The sequence below is a fragment of the Microcaecilia unicolor genome, chromosome 4, assembly GCF_901765095.1.
Source record: "Microcaecilia unicolor chromosome 4, aMicUni1.1, whole genome shotgun sequence".
Taxonomy (NCBI): Eukaryota; Metazoa; Chordata; class Amphibia; order Gymnophiona; family Siphonopidae; genus Microcaecilia; species Microcaecilia unicolor.
The window spans coordinates 16403211-16427047 of NC_044034.1; the positions used below are offsets into that span (position 1 = coordinate 16403211).

At 46.3% G+C, this 23837-nt stretch overlaps 1 protein-coding gene across 1 annotated transcript in view; it reads left to right on the forward strand.

Moving 5' to 3' along the window:
• The first annotated feature begins 1400 nt into the window (after positions 1-1400).
• The window catches only part of PDE2A (phosphodiesterase 2A), a 687803-nt gene continuing 665366 nt past the window's right edge, over positions 1401-23837 (forward strand). The window contains exon 1 of the mRNA XM_030199986.1: positions 1401-1511. Within this exon, the coding sequence (XP_030055846.1) occupies positions 1401-1511 (111 nt within the window). The remainder of the gene's footprint in view (positions 1512-23837) is intronic.

The window sequence follows — 23837 nt, forward strand, 5'->3', positions numbered from 1 at the left end:
CTCTTGTAACGCATGGTATTGTCTAACCTCTGAATGCTCTTTACTTTTGGCATAAATATTCAATCTAATATGTGCACTGGTGCAATGCAATATATTATTCGAAATATCACTGTACCCATTCGAGCTTCAGTAGGCAGCCAATTTGGAGATCAACAATGTAATTCGATCACGTTTGTGGACAGAATAATGACCAAAGTGTACATAGATAGACAAAGGAAGCACCAGAAGCGGTGCTTAAAAACCTGCTAAAATTAAGCCAAACTCTTGAGACTCTCCCCTTTCATATCTTTCTATGACGACCCCTGTTGCAGAGCTTCATTTGTATTGAAAAAAGGTTTGCTGGTGTCACTATTTATATTCTTGAGGTATTAGAAGTCACTGTCACGTTTCCCTGCTGCCTCCTCCGGGGTAGATAAACATGATTTGTCTAAGGTCACACTAATTGGCCTAAGGAGGTAAAGCAGTTTGTCCAAGGTCATACCCAGTACTGACATCAAGGGGCACAAGGTCAAGGTTTCTCCTAACTCATGGTTCAGAGCAGGGATGGGACGGCTGAAGGGAAGTGGCACAGAGTCGTTTTGTTTGTCATTGTTAAAAAATCTGGCTTCATAAGCAGATGGAATTACCCTGTTCACAGTCCATTTTACTTCCCCCACCATAACTGGGCAGTGATTGGTAATTTGATTGGGGGAGGGGGGCCGTCTCTCTCCTGTGCATGAATGCATGAATGAAGGACTTCTGTGTCCACTGCTGTCAATCCAGCAGGCTTCACGAACACAAGGGATGATGGTGCCAGCAGTGTTTACAGCCCACGCTTCTTCTGGTGGTGCTGTACTGCAGGATCCATCACTGCCGCACCCCTTGAACCCCACAGCTGCCCCAGATCAATCTTCTCTCTGCTAGGGGAGTGCTGGCTTGGGGGTGGTAGTTCCTAAAGTCTGCCGAGTCTGTCCCTCTCTGGGGACTTTTCTTCTCCCTCTCTCTGCCCTAGGACCCTGGGGAAGCCTCTCCTTTCTCTTGTGTAGCACAGGGGCACACACACACACACACACACACACACACACATGCACACACAGCCCCCCTATTTCTGGTACCTCTGACAGTGATAGAGGGTTGTGTGCTCTGTGCCTGCCCAATCGCTTTGGGCAGCAGGTGTGGATGGTGGCAAGTGAGTCCCTGACAGCCCAGAGAGGGAGGAGAGGAGGGAGGGGCAGCCTGTGCAATAGGATGTGCCTTTCTTGGAGGGTTAGCAGGGCTGCAGAATAATGTGTGTTTATAAATGTAGACAAACCTTTAAAGCAGAGGAGTGCCCGTGTGCATGGGTGCTGTTTGTGGATGTCTGTACCGAGCAGGAAGGAAGAGAGTTATCTCTGCAGGGAAGGGGAGAGGGAGTGAAGAAGATGGTTTTAATTCTGCACCAGATACTTACTGCAGTTCTCCAATTTTTTAGACGGGGCCAGCAGATTTTTCTGAAGGCTGAGGAGACCCCAGAGTGGTCGGATTCTCTGCAGGTAAGTTGCTTTCCTCTTCCTTTCCTTGGCTCTCTGGTTTTCATTCTTGTGTGCTGGCTGGCTCAGGGGATGAAGGGCTCTGGCATCTGGCCATTGCCGAATGCACCTCCTCAGTCCCTTATCCATGGACAGTTCAGCCCCCCCCCCTTCCCTCTCCCCCCCCCCCTCCCCAGCTCCACATCTCTAGCTGCCCCAGAGCACACATGGCTACAGCAGAGGGTGGGCAAGTTACCCTTCAGCCGGGCATCCCTAGCCGCTTTTTTCCTCTGCTGGGAATGGCAGCTGAAGTGAGGGGTGAAAAGTGTCTGCAGGTTGGCAGCTCTTATGGAGTGAAATGAACTTTCCCCTGCTTGCCACTGGGATGGAGAGAAGCCCTAGTTACTCTGGGTCGCTAATTCTGATGGTTACGGTGTACTGGCATAGGTGCCCGCTTCATGGGAGCGGTGAGTGCTTGAGCAGACTCCTTCACGGTGCTCAGAGAAGGGTAATATTTGCACTGAGCTTAGCATCATTTCAAAAAGTTGGTTTCTATAGTCAGCTCTGGACTACTTGGTCTCATCTGTTGTCTCTCCTGTCAGCGCTGACTCACCCTGGTGCTGGGCAGGGTTTTCGACCCAGAGCAGGTGGTGAAAGTGATGTGAGCTGAAAAGTTTCTGTTTGCTGCTGGAAGCCTGGCTTAGGATGAAACACAGATTCACGCTATCATTAAAACTTTAGCAATGCAGGTCAGGCATGTCAGGGGCTGAGGGCAGGGTAGGGGCACAGTAACCCGAGAGGTTCAAAGAATATTCTTCTCCTGGGGGACAAGGACATGCGCTTGTGTTCCTGTGTCTGACAGTTCCAGTAGAAACAAGAGCGCACCAGATTGGGTATATGATCTGAACTGTACTAGAATATTTTGTAATCCATGTTGAATCAATGTGCTGGGTAGCAGAGATTTATAAGAATGCATATCCTCAGATTTTGTATAGAAAGTGTCATGGATTTTGGGTACAACCAAAGCGGTTTGCATATATTACACGCAGGTGCCTAGATTTGCGCACCAGACTTGGGCGCGCTCTTGAGATGCGCGCGCAAATTAATTTGCTAATGAACCAGTTAACGACATAATTGGGGGCTAACACCTGATTATTGATGTTAAACGCACTCATTAAAATTTGCACATTGCATCTAGTTGCTCGCTATTCTAGGCATGGCGCCTAACTCTACTAGCGCGTAACTCAAAAGGGGGGATGGTCATGGGTGTGTCTGGGTATTCTGAAAAGTCACGTGCATTTTTTCAGAACACTGCCGCAGCAGCGTACCTAACTTGGGCTCCAGCATTACACCAGATTTTACAGTTAGGAATGAGAATCGGTGCTAAGCGTGATTCTGTAAAGGGCATGTGGCCTAGAATCGCACTTAACACCGATTTCTTCTGGTGCCTGATTTTGGGCACTGTTTACTGAATCCGGCCTATATTGTATTGTATAATGTGTGCACAGAGGATACATACTATGGACTCTCCATCAATGTTACCCACACTCAACGTGTAATTAATCTCTGGAATTCATTGCCAGAGAATGTGGTAAAGGCGGTTAGCTTAGCAGGGTTTAAAAAAGGTTTTGACATCTTCCTAAAGGAAAAGTTCATAGACCATTATTAAAATAGACTTGGGGAAACTCCACTGCTAATTTCTGGGATAAGCAGCGTAAAATGTTTTGTACTTTTGGGGGGATCTTGCCAGGTATTTGTGACCTGGATTGGCCACTGGTGGAAACAGGATGCTGAGCTTGATGGACCTTTGCTCTGGCCCAGTATGGCAATACTTATGTACTTATGCACACAGGATGCAAGCTGCGTGCTCTTAGCATATTCTACGCCCACAGAACAGATGCTGCATACTCTCAGTTGTTCACAATATGCGCAGGATTCACACGGTGTGCTCCCAGTGGTACGTTACAAACTCAGGGTGCACGCTGCATGCTCTCCATCTACGTCCATGGCACGGACGCTGTTCACAATATGCACAGGATTCACGTGGTGTGCTCCCAGTGGTATGTTACACACGCACGCTACATGCTCTGAGAGACAGAGATGCCAAGGGTGGACCATCCCAAAGGCGAAAGAGTGAGATTTTTCAGATGATGCATCTGGGGGTACAAATCTAGAAAGATTTAAGCGTGGTATTGATTTGTTAAATGAAAAACAACATAAAATGATATTCGCTTTTCTCCGGTGCCTCTAAAAGCATGCAGACAGGTTAGAGGCACTAAAACACAATTTTGAAAGGAATTGGTCTGTGTAACTAAGCAGGTACCGGGGTCAATTCTCTGGGCTGAAAACTAAGTGTATCTGTAAAGGTTTCACAGCATAGGTGTTTGTAGGTATAGGGGAAAGAGTTATGGCAGAAGGAAGCTGTTACAGAAGGTGCACTCTGGTTTTACTTCTCTACAGCTTGTGTCTGATGACAGCAGTGCCCAGGATCGGTGCACTGGCACGGACGGTCTCGTGAGTGAGAGAAGGGTCTCAGAGAGTATGATAGTGAGAGAGCCTTCAAATGAGCATGACTCACTGCTAATGAGTGAAGAAGGGGCTCAAAGAACGTGTATGAGCCTTGAAATGAGTGTGGCACACTCCTAATGAGTGTGAGAACCTCCATATGATTGAGACTTGGCATCTCTGCAGTCGTGCACTGTACCTGCATGCAGCACACTGAAAACTGCGTTCCTGTGCTTCCCACACATTCTGCTCTATTAAGTGTATAGTGTGCATACGTGACATGCCCCGCACACTCAGCCACTGCACTTCCAACATGCATGCGGTGCATTTAACCTAAAGTGTACTAGGTTAATTATGAGGTGCATGTGCACCGGCCTAATTCAGAAGCACACTGTGTGCTTCTGTTTCTGAAGGAAACCACAGCTACCTGGTCATACAGGCTCACTCCAGATTTGTGCGTCTCCCAGATCCCCTGTGCCTCTGGCTAGAACTAGTCTCTAAAGAGCAGTGAGCGGATTATAAATATTTTAAATCATTAAAAAAAAAAAAACGGTCACCGCTACAAGGAAAAGTGAGACACTTCCTTAGGAACTTGGGAGATACTTTGTGGATACGTTAGTAGGAGTCAGAGGGTTGCTGGAGGGATTTCTAAAGCCCTGGCTACCTCTTCTGGGAGGCAGGTGCAATATAGCTGCAGAAGTATAAGGAGTTCCGACATCATGTTTGCAAATCAGATTTCCAATGAGGCTGTAAAGTAAATCTTTGCTTGTTATCTTAAAATCTATAGCCTTAAGTTTTGGAGGCCGTACCTTGCTAAGGATGTAAAAAGAATTGAAGCGGTGCAAAGAAAAGCTACGAGAATGGTATGGGATTTGCGTTACAAGACGTATGAGGAGAGACTTGCTGAACTAAACATGTATACTCTGGAGGAAAGGAGAAACAGGGTTGATATGATACAGACGTTCAAATATTTGAAAGGTATTAATCTGCAAACGAACCTTTTCCGGAGGTGCGAAGGCGGTAGAACGAGAGGACATGAAATGAGATTGAAGGGGGGCAGACTCAAGAAAAATGTCAGGAAGTATTTTTTCACGGAGAGAGTGGTAGATACTTGGAATGCCCTCCCGCGGGAGGTGGTGGAGAGGAAAACGGTAGCGGAATTCAAAAATGCGTGGGATAAACATAAAGGAATCCTGTTCGGAAGGAATGGATCCTCAGGAGCTTAGCCTAGAATGGGTGGCAGAGCTGGTGGTTGGGAGGCGGGGCTAGTGCTGGGCAGACTTCTACGGTCTGTACCGGGGCTGGTGGTTGGGAGGCGGGGATAGTGCTGGGCAAGACTTATATGGTCTGTGCCCTGAAGAGCACAGGTACAAATCAAAGTAGGGTATACACAAAAAGTTGCACATATGAGTTTATCTTGTTGGGCAGACTGGATGGACCGTGCAGGTCTTTTCCTGCCGTCATCTACTATGTTATGTATAGCCTTACGTTACTGTGCAAATGTTCAAGTCAAATTATAAAACTACACTAAGTGGTTTGAGCTGGTTAGTCACGTGTTCCTGACATTGTTAGGATTAAGCTTGATTAAATTCGTGCGTGGATGCTAGGAGGGAAGCGTTTAACTCTCACCCCAGCATATTGTGTGACCTGTAGCCCCAGTAGCCATGTTCATATTAAAGGGACAATATTCCCCTTGGTCCCTGCAAATTCTTCCATCAATAATCCCTTTCTCCGCCTCTCTTCCAATACTAAGACCATAACCTTTTGTTTTCTGAAAAAACCTTGTATTTAGAGAACATAAGAGTAGCCACACTGGGTCAGGCCAATGGTCCATCTAGCCCAGTATCCTGCTTCCAGCAGTGGCCAATCCATGTCACAAGTACCTGGTAGAACCCAATTAGTAGTGACATTCCATGTAGAACTCCGAAGAATAGCAAGAGTCTGGAATCCTAAAGAGTAACAAGATTCCATGCAGAATCCCAAAGAATAGCAAGATTCTGGAATCCTAAAGAGTAACAAGATTTCATGCAGAATCTCAAAGTGTAACAACATTCCACGTTGAACCCCAAAGAATAGCAAGATTCTGGAATCCTAAAAAGTAACAAGATTCCATGCAGAATCTCAAAGTGTAACAACATTCCAAGTTGAACCCCAAAGAATAGCAAGATTCTGGAATCCTAAAGAGTAATAAGATTCCATGTAGAATCTCAAAGTGTAGCAACATTGCTACTAATCCTGGGCCAAGCAGTGGCTTTCCCCATGTCCATCTCAATAACAGACTATGGACTTTTCCTCCAGGAACTTGTCCAAACCTTTTTTAAACCCAGATATGCTAACCACTGTTACCACATCCTGTGGCAGCGAGTTCCAGAGCTTAATTTTTCTTTGAGTGAAAAAATATTTCCTCCTATTTTTTTTAAAGTATTTCCATGTAATTTCTGTTGCTGAAGGTAACCACAGCTAGTTAAATGCTGCATCATTGCAGTTCCCCACACATGGGTCTTTTAGGTTCTGCACATTTATTGATGTTTGCCACTTTTCCCGGGTCACCTTTTCTTCTGGAAATTAGGACTTAGAATTCCAGGCAGAACTGGCACTAGATCCACCTCTTTAAGTTGGTCCAAGCAAGGTGGCAGCCCTATCCAGTTCCAATAATGTGCACACTTTGGGTTTGGTAGATTTAGTCAGTCATAGTGATACTTATCTTTATTTGATGCACTGCCAATCAAAACAAAATATCTGTGGTTAACAAATCAGAGGAACTGGCAAAGGGGAGAATAAAAGGAAGACGTGGGTTACGTAGGGGCCTTTTATCAAGGTGAGCTAGAATCTCAGCTTAGCCCATCTGAATGAGGGGCTTTCCTGCATGTTACGCCAAAATTCAACGTGGCCCATTTTGAGCCATTTAAAAGCTTTTTTAAATGTCAAGTTGCACACTAATATTGCTACTCTTTGGGATTCTGCATGCAATCTTGGAGTGGAGGAGTGGCTCAGTGGTTAGAGCACGGGTCTGCCAATCCAGAGGTGTTGGGTTCAAATCCCACTGCTGCTTCTTGTGATCTTGGGCAAGTCACTTAACCCTCCATTGCCTCAGGTACAAACTTAGATTGTGAGCCCTCAGAGACAGAGAAATATCCAGTGTACCTGAATGTAACTCACCTTGAGCTACTACTGAAAAAGGTGTGAGCAAAATATAAATAATTGGGTTTCTGCCAGGTACTTGTAACCTGGATTGGCCACTGTTGGAGCAGGATACTGGGGCTAGATGGGTCTCACCCAGTGTGGGTATTCTTAAGTTACAATTAAAACAATGAACTAAAGGTAGTGAAATTATAAAATGTCATCCCTGGGATTGGTAGCTATGGAATGTTGTTACTCTTTAGGATTCCATAATCTTTCTATTCTTTGGAGTTCTACATGGAATGTTGCTAGTGGAGGCGTGGCCTAGTGGTTAGAGCATCAGTCTTGCAATCCAGAGGTGGCCGGTTCAAATCCCACTGCTGCTCCTTGTGATCTTGGGCAAGTCACTTAAACCTCCAGGTACAAACTTAGATTGTGAGCCCTCCTGGGACAGAGAAATATCCAGAGTACCTGAATGTAACTCACCTTGAGCTACTCCTGAAAAAGGTGTGAGCAAAATCTAAATAAATAAATATTTGAGATTCTACATGGAATGTTGCTACTATTTGAGATGGAATGTTAATGTTGCTATTCCACTAGACTCCATGTAGACTCACAGAAACAGAAGCCTGCGCGGCCGCATTGCTGATCTGCAAGGGCAGGCTTCTACATGGAATGTTGCCAGTGGAGGAGTAGCCTAGTGGTTAGTGCAGTGGAACATTGCTACTATTTGAGATTCTACATGGAATGTTGCTATGGTGGAGGAGTGGCCTAGTGGTTAGAGCACTGGTCTTGCAATCCAGAGGTGGCCAGTTCAAATCCCACTGCTGCTCCTTGTGATCTTGGACAAGTCACTTAACTCTCCATTGCCTCAGATACTAACTTAGATTGTGAGCCCTCCTGGGACAGAGAAATATCCAGAGTACCTGAATGTAACTCACCTTGAGCTACTCCTGAAAAAGGTGTGAGCAAAATCTAAATAAATCTGAACATGCTAGCTGATTAACACTTCTATGTCCATTCTTCACCCATGACACACCCCCTTAAAAATAGCCAATGCACACACTGACAGGCAAACTGCTGCACACTTTAGCATGTAAGTATTTTTCTACACATTAAGCACACGTTAGTAAAAGGGCCAGGGCTTTTTTTGAGGGGCACCTTTTCCATTGTCTGCTACAATTGACTCATGGTCCCCAAGTTTTAATGAAAGCGCTCAGGCTCTACACACCAATTCTGCCTTGTCATAGATTCTGTGACTGGTTGCAAGAGGTCTGACTATTGTGGGATGGGTCCTTCAGTGATCACCCCATCTCTGAAGGGTGGTCTGGCATTTGAGTACCGGCACCTTTTTCGCTAGAAAAAATGCACCGAAAAGGGCCTAACTTCTAAATCAAGCAAGCCAAGTACATACCTTTTCACTGCTGCTTTTGGCTCCTAGCCCTCATTTGCCCTCCCTTGTTCCTTCCTTTCTTCTCACCCAGTACTTCCCTCATCCGTAACTGTCTTGTCCTGTCTGTGTTATTTAGATTGTAAGCTCTTTTGAGCAGGGACTGTCTTTGTGTCAGGTGTTCAGCACTGCGTGCGTCTGGTAGCGCTATACAAATGCTGCTAATAATAATAATAATATGGGCTAAGACACTGGAGGTTGGAGGGACAAAGGGAATTAGTAGTAAAAGCTTTATTTACTCAGGAATCTAACTTTCTGTAACTGATCTTTGCTAGTTCACCTCTTCTTTCATACCCAGTTTTGTAACTGACTTTTTTAGCGTCCCTTCCAGTTTCCTCAGTTCTTCCAGTCAGAGAAGAAGCTTCATTGGGAAAAGATTTTCCACCTTGCTCTCCAGAAACAACTAACCCCCCACCCCCACCCACACCCACATAAGTACATAAGTACATAAGTAGTGCCATACTGGGAAAGACCAAAGGTCCATCTAGCCCAGCATCCTGTCACCGACAGTGGCCAATCCAGGTCAAGGGCACCTGGCACGCTCCCCAAACGTAAAAACATTCCAGACAAGTTATACCTAAAAATGCGGAATTTTTCCAAGTCCATTTAATAGCGGTCTATGGACTTGTCCTTTAGGAATCTATCTAACCCCTTTTTAAACTCCGTCAAGCTAACCGCCCGTACCACGTTCTCCGGCAACGAATTCCAGAGTCTAATTACACGTTGGGTGAAGAAAAATTTTCTCCGATTCGTTTTAAATTTACCACACTGTAGCTTCAACTCATGCCCTCTAGTCCTAGTATTTTTGGATAGCGTGAACAGTCGCTTCACATCCACCCGATCCATTCCACTCATTATTTTATACACTTCTATCATATCTCCCCTCAGCCGTCTCTTCTCCAAGCTAAAAAGCCCTAGCCTTCTCAGCCTCTCTTCATAGGAAAGTCGTCCCATCCCCACTATCATTTTCGTCGCCCTTCGCTGTACCTTTTCCAATTCTACTATATCTTTTTTGAGATACGGAGACCAGTACTGAACACAATACTCCAGGTGCGGTCGCACCATGGAGCGATACAACGGCATTATAACATCCGCACACCTGGACTCCATACCCTTCCTAATAACACCCAACATTCTATTCGCTTTCCTAGCCGCAGCAGCACACTGAGCAGAAGGTTTCAGCGTATCATCGACGACGACACCCAGATCCCTTTCTTGATCCGTAACTCCTAACGCGGAACCTTGCAAGACGTAGCTATAATTCGGGTTCCTCTTACCCACATGCATCACTTTGCACTTGTCAACATTGAACTTCATCTGCCACTTGCACGCCCAATCTCCCAGTCTCGCAAGGTCCACACACACACACACACACACCCACCCCAAATCCCCTGGAGACTAGTGTTTTCACCCTGACTGACTGAAGTAGATTATTTGGGCTTTCCAGTCTCTACATACATTTGTCTTCTACACAAATACATGTTTCAGCATTATAAGTGTTTTGTCACAGCCTCCTGTTTCACTGTATGACTGTAGTCAGACAGCTGTCCATGCATGGCCACCCCCTCTCTTTCTGTATGTCTTTATTTTACCAGACCTCTGATTTTGTCTCTCATTTCCCTGGGCTCAGGGAGTGTCCCTGTGTTCCAGTAATTAGTCCACACACAGCAACAGGCCGGCCAGTTCTCCTCTGAACCTAAAGCTGTCTGCCCCTTTCCTTCTCTGGATATGTTGGAGAAAGGGTCGACAAACAAGTTAGAGGTCAGACCTTTCTACTGGAGTCTCTCAGCACATCCGCTCGATCTCTTGAGAGCTGCGCTTCGCTCACCACATTCAAATACAGTAACTAAAGAGTGTTCACTTATCTCGTTCATGGATTTCTACCTCTGTTTCCCTCCGGTGCTAATCTTCCCAAAATCCTAGGGTTTTATTTCCCCTCTGAAAGCTGCTGACTTGGTTTAATATCTCTAGAGTTGTTCCTGGGGTATTCAAAGCACACAACTTCTTCTCACTACGTATTAACTGTCACAGCACACACAGGACCAGTTAAGAGGCTGTGAGGTTGCCGCTACCTCATTATAAACTTCATAGTAGTATCTGTGTTACAAAGCCTTTAGAGGACTAATGGGTCCTTTTATTAAGCTGCGTAGGCGCGTGCGCGCACCCTACATGCATCAATTTTGAACTACCGCCTGGCTACTGCATGGCCCGGGTGGTAATTTCATTTTCTACGCGCGCCCACTGCGCACCCTGGAAAATTAGTAGCGTGCGGCGCTAACCGGGCGGTAATCGGCATTGTACGCACGCTGACAATTATCGCCCGGTTAATGCGTGAGACTTTACCGTTAAGTCAATGGGTGGCGGTAAGGTCTCAGGTCCAAAATGGACGCCCACCAATTTTTATTTTGCCGCACGTCCATTTTCAGCTAAAATAAAAAAGAGGCCTTTTTTGCAGGTGCGCTGAAAAATGGACCTGGGCGCATCCGATACATGTATCTACACCAGCGCAGGCACCTTAGTAAAAGGACACCTGATTTTGTAACAGGGCACCTAGGCTTAGTGTTAAAGAGGTACCTACGTTTGCTCTAATTTATAAAGATACATATTGGTTGATATTCAGCGCTATTTATTCAGCCAGGATTGGCTCCTGGTCATTTTAGTAGCATGTGGCTTTCCATGAATAATATTCAGTTGGAGGTACATAAGTACATAAGTATTGCCATACTGGGAAAGATCAAAAGTCCATCGAGCCCAGCATCCTGTTTCCAACAGTGGCCAATCCAGGTCACGAATACCCGGCAAGATCCCCAAAATGTACAAAACATTTTATACTGCTTATCCCAGAAATAGTGGATTTTCCCCAAGTCCATTTAATAACGGTCTATGGACTTTTCCTTTAGGAAGCCGTCCAAACCTTTTTTAAACTCCGCTAAGCTAACTGCCTTTACCACATTTCCTGGCAATGAATTCCAGAGTTTAATTACACGTTGAGTGAAGAAACATTTTATTACATTGTAGCTTCATTGCACTGACCATGAATATTCAGCTAGAGATAAATAGCTACCTAATAGAATGTTAGGTATTATTAGGAAAGGAATGGAAAACAAAAATGAGGATGTTATAATGCCTTTGTATCGCTCCATGGTGCAACCGCACCTCGAATATTGTGTTCAATTCCGGACGCTGCATCTCAAAAAAGATATAGTGGAATTAGAAAAGGTGCAGAGAAGGGCGACGAAAATGATAAAGGGGATGGGACGACTTCCTATGAGGAAAGGCTAAAGTGGCTGGGGCTCTTCAGCTTGGAGAAAAGGCAGCTGAGGGGGGATATGATAGAGGTCTACAAAATAATGAGTGGAGTGGAATGGGTAGAAGTGAAGCGTCTGTTCACGCTTTCCAAAAAGACTAGGACTAGGGGGCATGCGATGAAGCTACAATGTAGCAAATTTAAAATGAATCTGAGAAAATATTTCTTCACTCATCGTGTAACTAAACTCTGGAATTTGTTGCCAGAGAATGTGGTAAAGGCGGTTAGCTTAGCGTAGTTTAAAAAAAGGTTTAGACGGCTTCCTAAAGGAAAAGTCCATAGACCATTATTGAATGGACTTGGGGAAAATTCACTATTTCTGGGATAAGCAGTAGAAAATGTTTTGTACATTTTTGGGATCTTGCCAGGTATTTGTGACCTGGATTGGCCACTGTTGGAAACAGGATGCTGGGCTCGATGGACCTTTGGTCTTTCCCAGTATGGCAATACTTATGTACTTATGTGAAGTAGCTTAGGGCCCTTTTTATGAAGTTGCGGCAAAAGGGGCCCTGCATTGGCATCGGCACGTGTTTTTGATGCGCACCGATGCCTCCTTTTACCACAGCGGATAAAAGACAGGTCTTTGGTTTTTTTCAGGAAATGCTGCATGGCCATTTTAGGAGGAGAAGCTCTTTCCAGCAGCCATTGAGGTGGTGGCAAGGGCTCCCACGCTAACCCCTCGGTAACCGGGCAGCGCACGGCACTGCCTGATTAGCACCGGGTACACACCGGTGCTACAAAAAAATCAAAATATTTTTCTAACGCTAGATATGACGCGCGGTGGGGGTGGGAAGCCCACGTTGGGCTTTGTAAAAGGACCCCTTACTGTGGATCTTACACCCAACTTTGGGCACGGCCCTTACGCCTGACAAAACCTGGTGTAAATGCTGGCACCCAAAATGGCAGTTACGCGTGCAAATGACATTATTCTGTAACATTGCGTCTAAGTCCTTGAAATGCCCCTGACCGTGGTCACACCCCCTTTTGAGTTACACGCTAGAAAACGTAGGCACGCATGTTCTAAAACAGGTGTGCACAGAAGATCCATGCGTAAATCCTAATGGCCATCAATTAACACTAATTATTGACTGGTAACGCCTCATCAACTAATTAGTTTACGCGCAAATCTGGGATCCGCACCCAATTCGCAAGCCCAACTTTCAGTGAACTATATAGAATCTGCTGGTTTATGTGCAGACATCGACCCGTAATCACCAACATGACTTTAGAAACTTACTCCCTACCCAGGCACAGCAAAACGCAGACTACTGCGATGGAATTTACGCGGGATGCAAAGAACAAATCATAAAGAGACTTCAGACCGCTCAAAACACAGCAGCCAGGCTTATATTTGCAAAAACGGGGTTTGAAAGCGCCAAACCCCTCCGACAGAAGCGGAGCCAGGTTGACGGTGCGGAGGGAGCAAAAGTGGCGCGAGAGCGGACTTCCGGTGGCGCCGGCACACATTTTCAATTCAAAACGTTGAGAAAAAAATAGACACCGGTGCCAGCAGAACTCCATTTGGGGGAGCAGCCGCTCCCCTGGCACCCCCCCCCCCCCCTAGCTACGCCACTGCCCTCGGAGAAAAACTGCACTGGCTCCCAATCAAAGAACGTATTGCTTTTTCAAATCTGCACCCTGGTTCATAAAATTATTTACGGCGAAGCCCCGGGATACGTGACAGACCTTGTAGAACTGCCAACCAGAAACACAATAGGATCAGCTCGAACATACCTAAATCTCCACTACCCGAGCTGCAAAGGCCTCAAATACAAAATCAACTTATGCATCCAGCTTTTCCTATTTAAGCGCACAACTGTGGAACGCACTGCCAAAAGTCGTAAAAACAACGTATGACCACCTAAATTTCCGGAAATCACTAAAAACAAAACCTGTTGAAAAGGCATACCCCACCGACCCAAAATAACAGTCTGAGTATCTGCAACACAACGAAACCAAAGCTCGTAATGGACATAACTTAACTCTTCCTCTCTAAGATCCCCTAATGTATCTGTCACACGTGAACCTTATTCTACCACAACATCACCTCGTATTTGTTCATACCGGAAATGGCGAATGCCGATACATAGTAACATAGTAGATGACGGCAGAAAAAGACCTGCACGGTCCATCCAGTCTGCCCAACAAGATAACTCATATGTGCTACTTTTTGTGTATACTCTACTTTGATTTGTACCTGTGCTCTTCAGGGCACAGACCGTATAAGTCTGCCCAGCACTATCCCCGCCTCCCAACCACCAGCCCCGCCTCCCAACCACCGGCTCTGGCACAGACCGTATAAGTCTGTCCAGCACTATCCCCACCTCCCAACCACCAGCCCCGCCTCCCGCCACCGGCTCTGGCACAGACCGTATAAGTCTGCCCAGCACTATCCCCACCTCCCAACCACCAGCCCCGCCTCCCAACCACCAGCCCTGCCTCCCAACCACCGGCTCTGGCACAGACCATACAAGTCAGTAAGGTAGCTAATTCCTTCTCCAGGTCCAATTGCTAGCTCCACAGAAATAATCCAGCTTGAACCAAGAGCACATTTGAAGCACTCCTTATCAAATCTGTATACAGGCGAAAGAATTTCAAAGAATTTTAAAATACTTTCTTCTCTGTTAAGGTTAGCAAATTGTCGAAATGTTTGTTGGATCAGTTTTCGCAGTGTTTTGGCCTGACACAGACACTGCCAGCACTATCCCCGCCTCCCAACCACCAGCCCCGCTTCCCGATCTTGATACGGTACTATGTAAGCCACATTGAGCCTGCAAATAGGTGGGAAAATGTGGGATACAAATGCAACAAATAAAAAAAAATTAAAAAATCTATCTCCCAAAGGCAGGCGAGCTGCTCAGCCACCAAATTCTGCCTGGCATGTCCCTTCTCCATCCCCGTGGTGGTTTTTGCCGTGACAGAGCCATTTTGAAACAGTTTTCACTTGTCCATAAACCACTAGGGCAGGGAGAAGGAGTGGGGAGGAAATTGAAGATTAAAGCAGACACGAATTCAGCAGAAATCTCCAACGGGGCAGGTCACATGCCTTACTCCGCGCAGTCATCAGCTTCGGTTACTTGAACCCGTGTGCAGCAAGGGTTGTTCTTCTCGCCTCCAAAATAGCTTAGCATTACAGGGTTCTTGACAGTTAGCATCGGTCAGTACATGTGTATTTTCAAACTCTAGATAAAGGGGTAGGATTTTGGAGTCGAGCATTCATTGTATTCATTTAATAAGCCGTCTATCTATAGTTATAAGAGGTGCACAATAAAAAAAGATAAAACCTATATTAATTCACAAAAACAGAATTCAAATATATGAGATTTCACAGAGCTATATCAGAACTGCATATAAAAGGAAATTAGTTTCCCAAAAAGACATCAGAAAATACTGGGTAAAAAGAACAGTTTGGACATTTTATTTTTACAGCAGAAGGTAGGGTATTTCTCAACCGTGATCCGGCGCATGCAAAGGAACAGAAACAGGCTAAAACTTTTGTCAAGTTTGCACCAAGTGTCCCTGAGATTCAGACTGCAGACCATGTACGGGCAGAACAGATTGTATTATTAATATACTAGTAAAAAAGGCCTGTTTCTGACACAAATGAAACGGGTGCTAGCAAGGTTTTCCTCGGAGTGTGCATGTTTGAGAGAGTGTGTGTGAGAGTGAGTGTGTGAGAGAGAGAGAGAGTGTGAATGTGCGAGTGTGTGTGACAGAGAGAGAGTGAGACTGGGTGCGAGTGTGTCTGTGAGAGAGAGAGTGTGTGTGTGAGCATGAGAGTGTGTGCCAGGGCCCCCCTCCCTCATGCCTTCTGAGTTCCAGGGTCGTCCCTCCCTCCCTCTGAGTTCCAGGGTCGTCCCCTCTCTGCCTCCCTCCGAGTTTCGGGGTCCCCTCCCTCCCCTGCATTATGCTCTCTCCCCTGCATTCATCCATATGCAGGCAACGTCCTCTGTGCCCTGCCCCCTCCATCCATCCATGTGCAGCATCTCTCCCCACCTCCCTCCAAGTTCCAGGGCCCCCTCCCTCCCCCGTCCGAGTTCCAGTGTCCCCCTCCCTCCCTCCCAGTTCCAGGGTCCCATGGAACTGGGAGGGAGGGGGGACGGAAAACGTTGGAGGAGTGATGTCAGCAGGTGGTTACGATCCCAGTGAGACACATTGGAATGTTGGAGGAGCAAATTATTATATTAGAAGTATTTTAAATTAGGTCCAGCCATTGTGACGACTGTGCTTTGGCCAAGAGGCACAGACTGAGGATCTCCCTGGAGCCTAGAAGGCATGCATTCATTAGCCTGACCAGTAGGTGTTGCTATTGTGCAATGACTGGGATGCCCTGTAGGGGACAGAGAGGGGAGCGCTGTGGACACTGCTGCTATGGTTTCACCCACCCCAGCTGGGTAGGGGTATTATACAAAGAGATGAAGGAAGCTGTAAGTAAAGCAGTTTTGTCTCCTTGGGCTTTAGAATGTAACACTGAACTGGAATGTTTTTATTAGAAACTCTCATTGTGTTTCTCTCTCGCTGGAACTAATTCCATTATTGGAACATTCTGCCTTTAGAAATATTGTTGCCAAGCCCCCAAAGCCTGCCTGCCAGCGTTACTGTTACAAGAATGTGTCACTTGTAGGATATCTATTTAAAACCTCAGCGTGCGCCTTCTCAGGGCCATGAAAACTGGGAACATGATCTCCCTGTTATTTAAAAAGGGTTTCCTCTACGGGCATCGCATTTTAAGATCCTGGCCCTGTTAGAAAGACATCATTTCAGCATCCCTGATTGATCCAATCTGTACGAGCCATATCCTTTATGCGATTTCTTTTCGGAGTTCCAAACTGCGTCTTGCCAAGCCAGCCAAAGTCTACAGCCATAAGCCCTGTTAACAAGAACATACATAGTAGATGACGGCAGAAAAAGACCCGCACAGTCCATGCAGTCTGCCCAACAAGATAAATTCATATGTGCTACTTTTTATTTGTACCTGTCCTCTTCAGGGCACAGACCGTATAAGTCTGCCCAGCACTATCCCCGCCTCCCAACCACCAGCCCCGCCTCCCACCACCGGCTCTGGCACAGACTGTATAAGTCTGCCCAGCACTATCCCCGCCTCCCAACCACCAGCCCTGCCTCCCACCACCAGCTCTGGCACAGACCGTATAAGTCTGCCCAGCACTATCTCCGCCTGCCAACCACCAGCCCCGCCTCCCACCACTGGCTCTGGCACAGACCGTATAGCATGTCCCATATGGAAACATATTGCCAGATATGCTGCTGTGATTTTCTTCGGTGGTATCGCTTGCATTCTGGTTTGGTAGAGCACTGCTGATGTACAATACATTGGTACTGAGAAAGCACTACAGTAGCTACACAGAGGGTAGTCACTGGACACACGTTGGCAGCTTTTGGCTCATCCTTGCTGTTTCAGGGTCATGGGCTTGAGGACTTGGAGACTGATTCGAAACTGCGCTGTGGCTTAGCATCAATGCCAGTCACCTTCTTGCCCGTCCCTTGAGACGGCCCTGGTTACATGCGGTATAAATGAATAAAGGAGCCCCTGAGACAGTCAGAGTTAATTTTAATAAGAAAGGATTAGACACTGGCCATAGATGTAACTAATTTCCATATAAGCACAGGTTATTCTGTGGAAGGAAAGATTTATAACCTGCTCTGTTGTGCCCGATGCACAATTCCTGTAGAAAAAGGCAAGGACAAAGACGTTTATTTCTTTATTTAATATATTTATAATCCACCTGTGCAACCGTCTAGGTGAGGTACAATAAAATACTTATTAAGAAAAAGCACAAACAGTACAAAATCATACAGACAGCAGAACCTCCCTCCCCACCCCACCCCCGCCAAAAAAAATCTCAAAACCCACCCATCAACCAAACGCCCTGAAAAACAACCAGATTTTTAACCACTTCTTGAACTGGGAAATAGATACAAGTTGGCGCATGGACAATGGTAAAGAATACCACAGAAGAAAGCCCACCAATAACAAAACCCCGACGACGAATTTCCTCCAAATGCACTTGATGAAATAACGGAACAACCAGCAGATTCTGGTCTTGAGACCGTAACGCCCGAGAAGGTCAATAAGACGGCAAACAGTGCACTAAAGCCGAGGGAGCAACACCCTGACACACCCGAAACATTAGTACCAGAAGTTTAAATTCAATACACTGCACCACAGGCAACCAATGCAACGACTTAAGAATGTAAGTGTTTGCCAAATGGACAGACAGAAGGTCCATCAAGCCCAGTAGCCTGTTTCCAGCACTGGCCAACCCAGGCCACAAGTACCTGACAAGATCCCAAAACAGTACAATACATTTTATGCTGCTTATCTTAGAAATAAGCAGTGGATTTTCCCCAAGGCCATGTTAATAATGGCTTATGGACTTTTCTTTTAGGAAGTTAGCCAAACCTTTTTTAAAGCCCGCTAAGCTAACCGCTTTTACTACATTCTCTGGCAACAAATTCTAGCGTTTAATTACACGTTGTGTGAAGAAATATTTTCTTCAGTTTGTTTTAAATGTACTACTTTCTAGCTTCATTGCGTGCCCCTTAGTCCTAGTATTTTTGGAAAGAGTAAACAAGTAATTCACGTCAACCCATTCCACTCCACTCATTATTTTATAGACCTCTATCATATCTCCCCTCAGCCATCATTTCTCCAAGCAGAACAGCCCTAGCCTCTTTAGCCTTTCCTCATAGGGAAGTTTTCCCATCCTCTTTATCATTTTGTTGCACTTCTCTGTACCAATTCCGTTATATCTTTTTTGAGATGCAGTGACCAGAATTGTACACAGTACTAGAGGTGGGGTCGCACCATGGAGCAATATAAAGGCATTATAACATCCTCAGTTTTGTTTTCTATTTCTTTCCTAATAATACTTAACATTCTATTTGATTTCTTAGCTGTTGCTGCACACTGAGCATAGGGTTCAACGTATCATCAGCGATGACACCTAGATCCTTTTCCTGATTGGTGACTCCTAACATGTCTTAAAAGGGGCAGTGGTTGTCTCTGAAAGATTCCCCCCAGTCCTCTACAACCAAAATACAAGCTGTCCGCTGATCAAAGTGCAATTCAACTCTGGAATTCGTTGCCAGAAAATGGGGTAAAGATGGTTAGCTTAGCAGAGTTTGAACAAGGTTTGGACGTCTTCCTAAAGCAAAAGTCCATAGACCATTATTAAATTGGACTTGGGGAAAATCCACTATTTCTGGGATAAGCAGCATAAAATGTTTTGTACTTTTTGGGGATCTTGCCAGGTATTTGTGACCTGGATTGGTCACTGTTGGAAACAGGATGCTGGGCTTGATGGACCTTTGGTCTGTCCCAGTGTGGCAATACTTCACAACTCAACCTTCCTCCTTATTCCCTGGTGTGTTTATCCTACACGAACCTTCTACATTGTCACTCTGTATCTGCTATACCGGAACTGGCGATCGCCATCACGGACGGTTACTATATAAGCCACATTGAACCTGCAAATAGGTGGGAAAATGTGGGATACAAATGCAATAAATACTACTACTACTACTACTACTACTACTTATCACTTCTATAGCGCTACAAGGCATACACAGCGCTGTACATCATATACGAAAAGACAGTCCCTGCTCAAAGAGCTCACAATCTAAAAATGGAATGTTGCTAGTGGAATAGCAACATTCCATGTAGAATCTCAAATAGTAGCAACAGAATCTCAAATAGTAGCAACGTTCCATGTAGAATCTCAAGTAATAGCAGCATTCCAGAATCTCAAATAGTAACAACATCCCATGTTCCACTGCACTAACCACTAGGCTACTCCTCCACTAGTAACATTCCATCTAGAAGCCTGCCCTTGCAGATCAGCAACGCAGCCACGAAGGCTTCTGTTTCTGTGAGTCTGACGTCCTGCACGTATGTGCAGGACATCAGATTCACAGAAACAGAAGCCTGCCAGGCCGCGTTGCTGATCTGCAAGGGCAGGCTTCTACATTACTACTACTACTACTTATCACTTTTATAGCGCTACAAGGCATACGCAGCGCTGTACACCATACATGAAAAGACAGTCCCTGCTCAAAGAGCTCACAATCTAAAAATGGAATGTTGCTAGTGGAATAGCAACATTCCATGTAGAATCTCAAATAGTAGCAACAGAATCTCAAGTAATAGCAACATTCCAGAATCTCAAATAGTAACAACATTCCATGTTCCACTGCACTAACCACTAGCAACATTCCATGTAGAAGCCTGCCCTTGCAGATCAGCAACGCGGCCGCGCAGGCTTCTGCGCGGCCGTGTTGCTGATCTGCAAGGGCAGGCTTCTACATTACTACTACTACTACTACTACTTATCACTTCTACAGCGCTACAAGGCATACGCAGCGCTGTACACATACATGAAAAGACAGTCCCTGCTCAAAGAGCTTACAATCTAAATAGGACAGACAAACAGACAGAACAACTAAGAGGTAAGGGAATTAAAGAGGTGGGGATAAAAGGGTACAGGGCAAGTGAGTAGTGGTTAGGAGTCAAAAGCAGCGTCGAAGAGGTGGGCTTTTAGCCTGGATTTGAAAACGGCCAAAGACGGGGCTAGACGCACAAGCTCGGGATACTTAAATACTTAAGATCTGAATTCCCACCCAAGTACCCGTGGCCTCTGTCTGCTGTCTTTTGTCTCCAGTGGGGGGGGGGGGGGGGGCGCCACTTCCATGGCTGTGTCCTGCTGAAGTTCGGATCCATCACCTCTATCTCACAAATGGCGAAACCCACCATTATTCAACAGTTCCATGGCACTAAAAGCTTAAAATATAATGAAATGGGCAACATGGCCTAGTGGGAATCAATCATTTCTGAGTTTTAAAATCAGTGGTCACCAACGGGCCAATCTCCCTATGCAGAGTGTACTCCAGTATTTCTATACACACAGAGAAGTTTATCTGCTTGTATGGCGATCATATTGTGGCACCCATTTTAAAATGTACCATGGTCCTCTCTGGAATCTAAAAAAGCATTCCTTTCTGGTCTGAGAAACGCTGATGCATGTATAAAACCTACTGCTCTATCGGCAGGCGAGGATTTGCTCTCCTGTTTGATCTTGCTGGAGAGAGAAGAATCGGATGCTTTCCAGTCAGCTCAGGTACACGCGGAAGCACGGCCGGCCTGCTTTGGGAAATAATCTTTTCATTAGAGCCTGCTACTGATGCAGCAAAGTCTCGACGTTGCACGGCACGCTTCTTTTTCAAGGATTTTAGAATCTTAAACTGAGCAAATACGAGAGAGGAAGCTGGATGACTGAAGGAATTCACATGGACTACCAAGAGCCTTTCACCTCAAGGTCATTTTGGTTGGATTTGCACTTTCTGGCCTGGACTGATTTATTGGTCGGAAGGAGTGTGCTGAATATGCGGATTTATTATAGTGTCTTCCAGCGTCCCGGCTTGCTGGTCCCGGCCCTGACCTCACAAACCGTCCCAAAGAGTTATCTTGTTGGGCAGACTGGATGGACCATGCAGGTCTTTCTCTGCCGTCATCTACTATGTTACACGTTACTATAAAGAACTGTTTTAAGTAACCAGCCTGATGCGCATCAGGCAACCGAAGGTTACAAGTGCAATGGCACCAGTATTAGCAGTACTTACCTCAGGGCAGGGTCTTCAAACCCAGTCCTTGAGGTCCACAACCCAGCCTGGTTTTCAGGATTTCCACAATGAAAATGCCTGAGATGTATTTGCCTTCATTGCTTCCTTTGCATTGTGGAAATATTGAAAACCAGGTTGAGTTGTGGACCTCAAGCTCAGGATTTGAGGACTCCTGCCCTGGGGTACTTAGGAGAGCTCGTGACTTTTGAGAACGGCACTGTGACAGAGTCTTGCATGCAAATCTCTCTCGTTGTGCGCAGTGGCTTAGCTACGTGGGGCCTGAGGGGGCCTGGGCCCCTGTAGATTTGGCCCTGGACCTCCCTGCCGAAGACCTTCTCGACCCCCCCCCCCACCGCCAACCCGCCATCGCCTGCCTTTGCTGGCGGGGGACCCCAACCCCCGCCAGCCGAGGTCCTCTTTTTCCTGCAAAAGGCTTCCTTCTGTTTCTGCAGGGCGTCACTCACAGAACAAAGCCTTGCAGATCAGCTGATCTGCAAGGCTTCGTTCGTGCAGGACATGAGAAACAGAAGGAAGCCTTTTGCGGGAAGAAGAGGACCTCGGCTGGCGGGGGTTGGGGTACCCCGCCAGCAAAGGTAGGCGACGGCAGGCTGACGGCGGGAGGGGGTTGAGAGGGTCGGCGGCTGGGGGGGCAAAGTTGGTGGCGGCGGCGGCGGCAATGGTGGGGGGGGGGGTCGGCAGTGCCAGGAGGGCTAAAATGTGCCCCCTCCCCTCGGGCTCTGGACCCCCCTCCCGCCGCAGTCTGGCTACGCCCCTGGTTGTGCATATCCTGAAAAGCACACTTGCTGGGGTGCCTCCAGGACCAGGTTTGGGAACCACTGGGTTAGTTTGTTTTTGCCGCTCTTTGTCTTTATAGATACTTCGTTTGGAGGATATGAAATAAAGATGGTTTCTAACGGAAAAGATACCCATGGTGCACAGATAATTTTGGAGCTTTTAAGTGTATTTGTCACTCCAGCAAAGACCTTGGGACATTTTGCCTGCCCCATCCACCTCTTTTTATTGTCCCCCCCTGGAGTTACTCTCTTCGCTTAGTGAGAGGCGGGCTATAAGAACATAAGTACTACTCATGATGTATTGTAAGCCACTTTGAGCCTGCAAAGAGGTGGGAAAATGTGGGATACAAATGCAACAAATAAATAAATAAATAAATAAAGCCACACTGGGAAAGACCAAGGGTCCATCGAGCCCAGCATCCTGTCCACGACAGCGGCCAATCCAGGCCAAGGGCACCTGACAAGCTTCCCAAACGTACAAACATTTTATACATGTTTTTCCTGGAATTGTGGATTTTTCCCAAGTCCATTTAGTAGTGGTTTATGGACTTGTCCTTTAGGAAACCGTCTAACCCCTTTTTAAACTCTGCCAAGCTGACCGCCTTCTCCACGCTCTCCGGCAACGAATTCCAGAGTTTAATTACGCGTTGGGTGAAGAAAAAGTTTCTCCAATTTGTTTTAAATTTACTACACTGTAGTTTCATCGCATGCTCCCTAGTCCTAGTATTTTTGGAAAGCGTGAACAGACGCTTCACATCCACCTGTTCCACTCCACTCATTATTTTATAGACCTCTATCATGTCTCCCCTCAGCCGTCTCTTCTCCAGTTCATTATGAGAAAATGAGATAAATCAGTGACATTCACGAGATCCTGCAGGGTTTGGTGATGGATCACAGGACTACAAGTCCCTACATACAATGCAGTGAAGACCAGGACCGCCTCAGCCTGCCCCTGATAAGCTGGAGTCCTTTGGGTTGGAAGCCTGCCTGAGAAGGTTCCTGCTACATTGTCCTCCATCCTTCCTTGGGAGCAGCTGTGTGTCGTCTGCCTCACACATCTGCGGCTGAAATAAACACAGCGACATCCAAGCTGCTGGAGCTGGGCCCAGCCAGCATAAAAAAATTCTGTGCGCTCAGGCAAGAAAGTCAAAGAAAACCGATTCAATGTTCCCCCCTGAAAAAGCAGCAGTAGCAGAGTCACTGGTAGCGGTGAAGGGAGAGGAGGCAGGCTGTGTGCTCAGGGTCTTACTCTGGAATCTGCTGAGAGGGCAAAAAGATGCCCTAAGCCAGGCGTGACGTGAGCAACCTTGGATCTCGAGGGCCGCAACTCAGTCGGGTTGCCAGGACTTCCCCGATGAGTATCCATGAGGTCTACTTGCGAGCACTGCCTCCGTGGTATGCAAATAGGTCTCATACATATTCACTGGGGAAATTCTGAAACTTTCATAAGTACATAAGTATTGCCATACTGGGAAAGACCAAAGGTCCATCGAGCCCAGCATCCTGTTTCCAACAGTGGCCAATCCAGGTCACAAGTA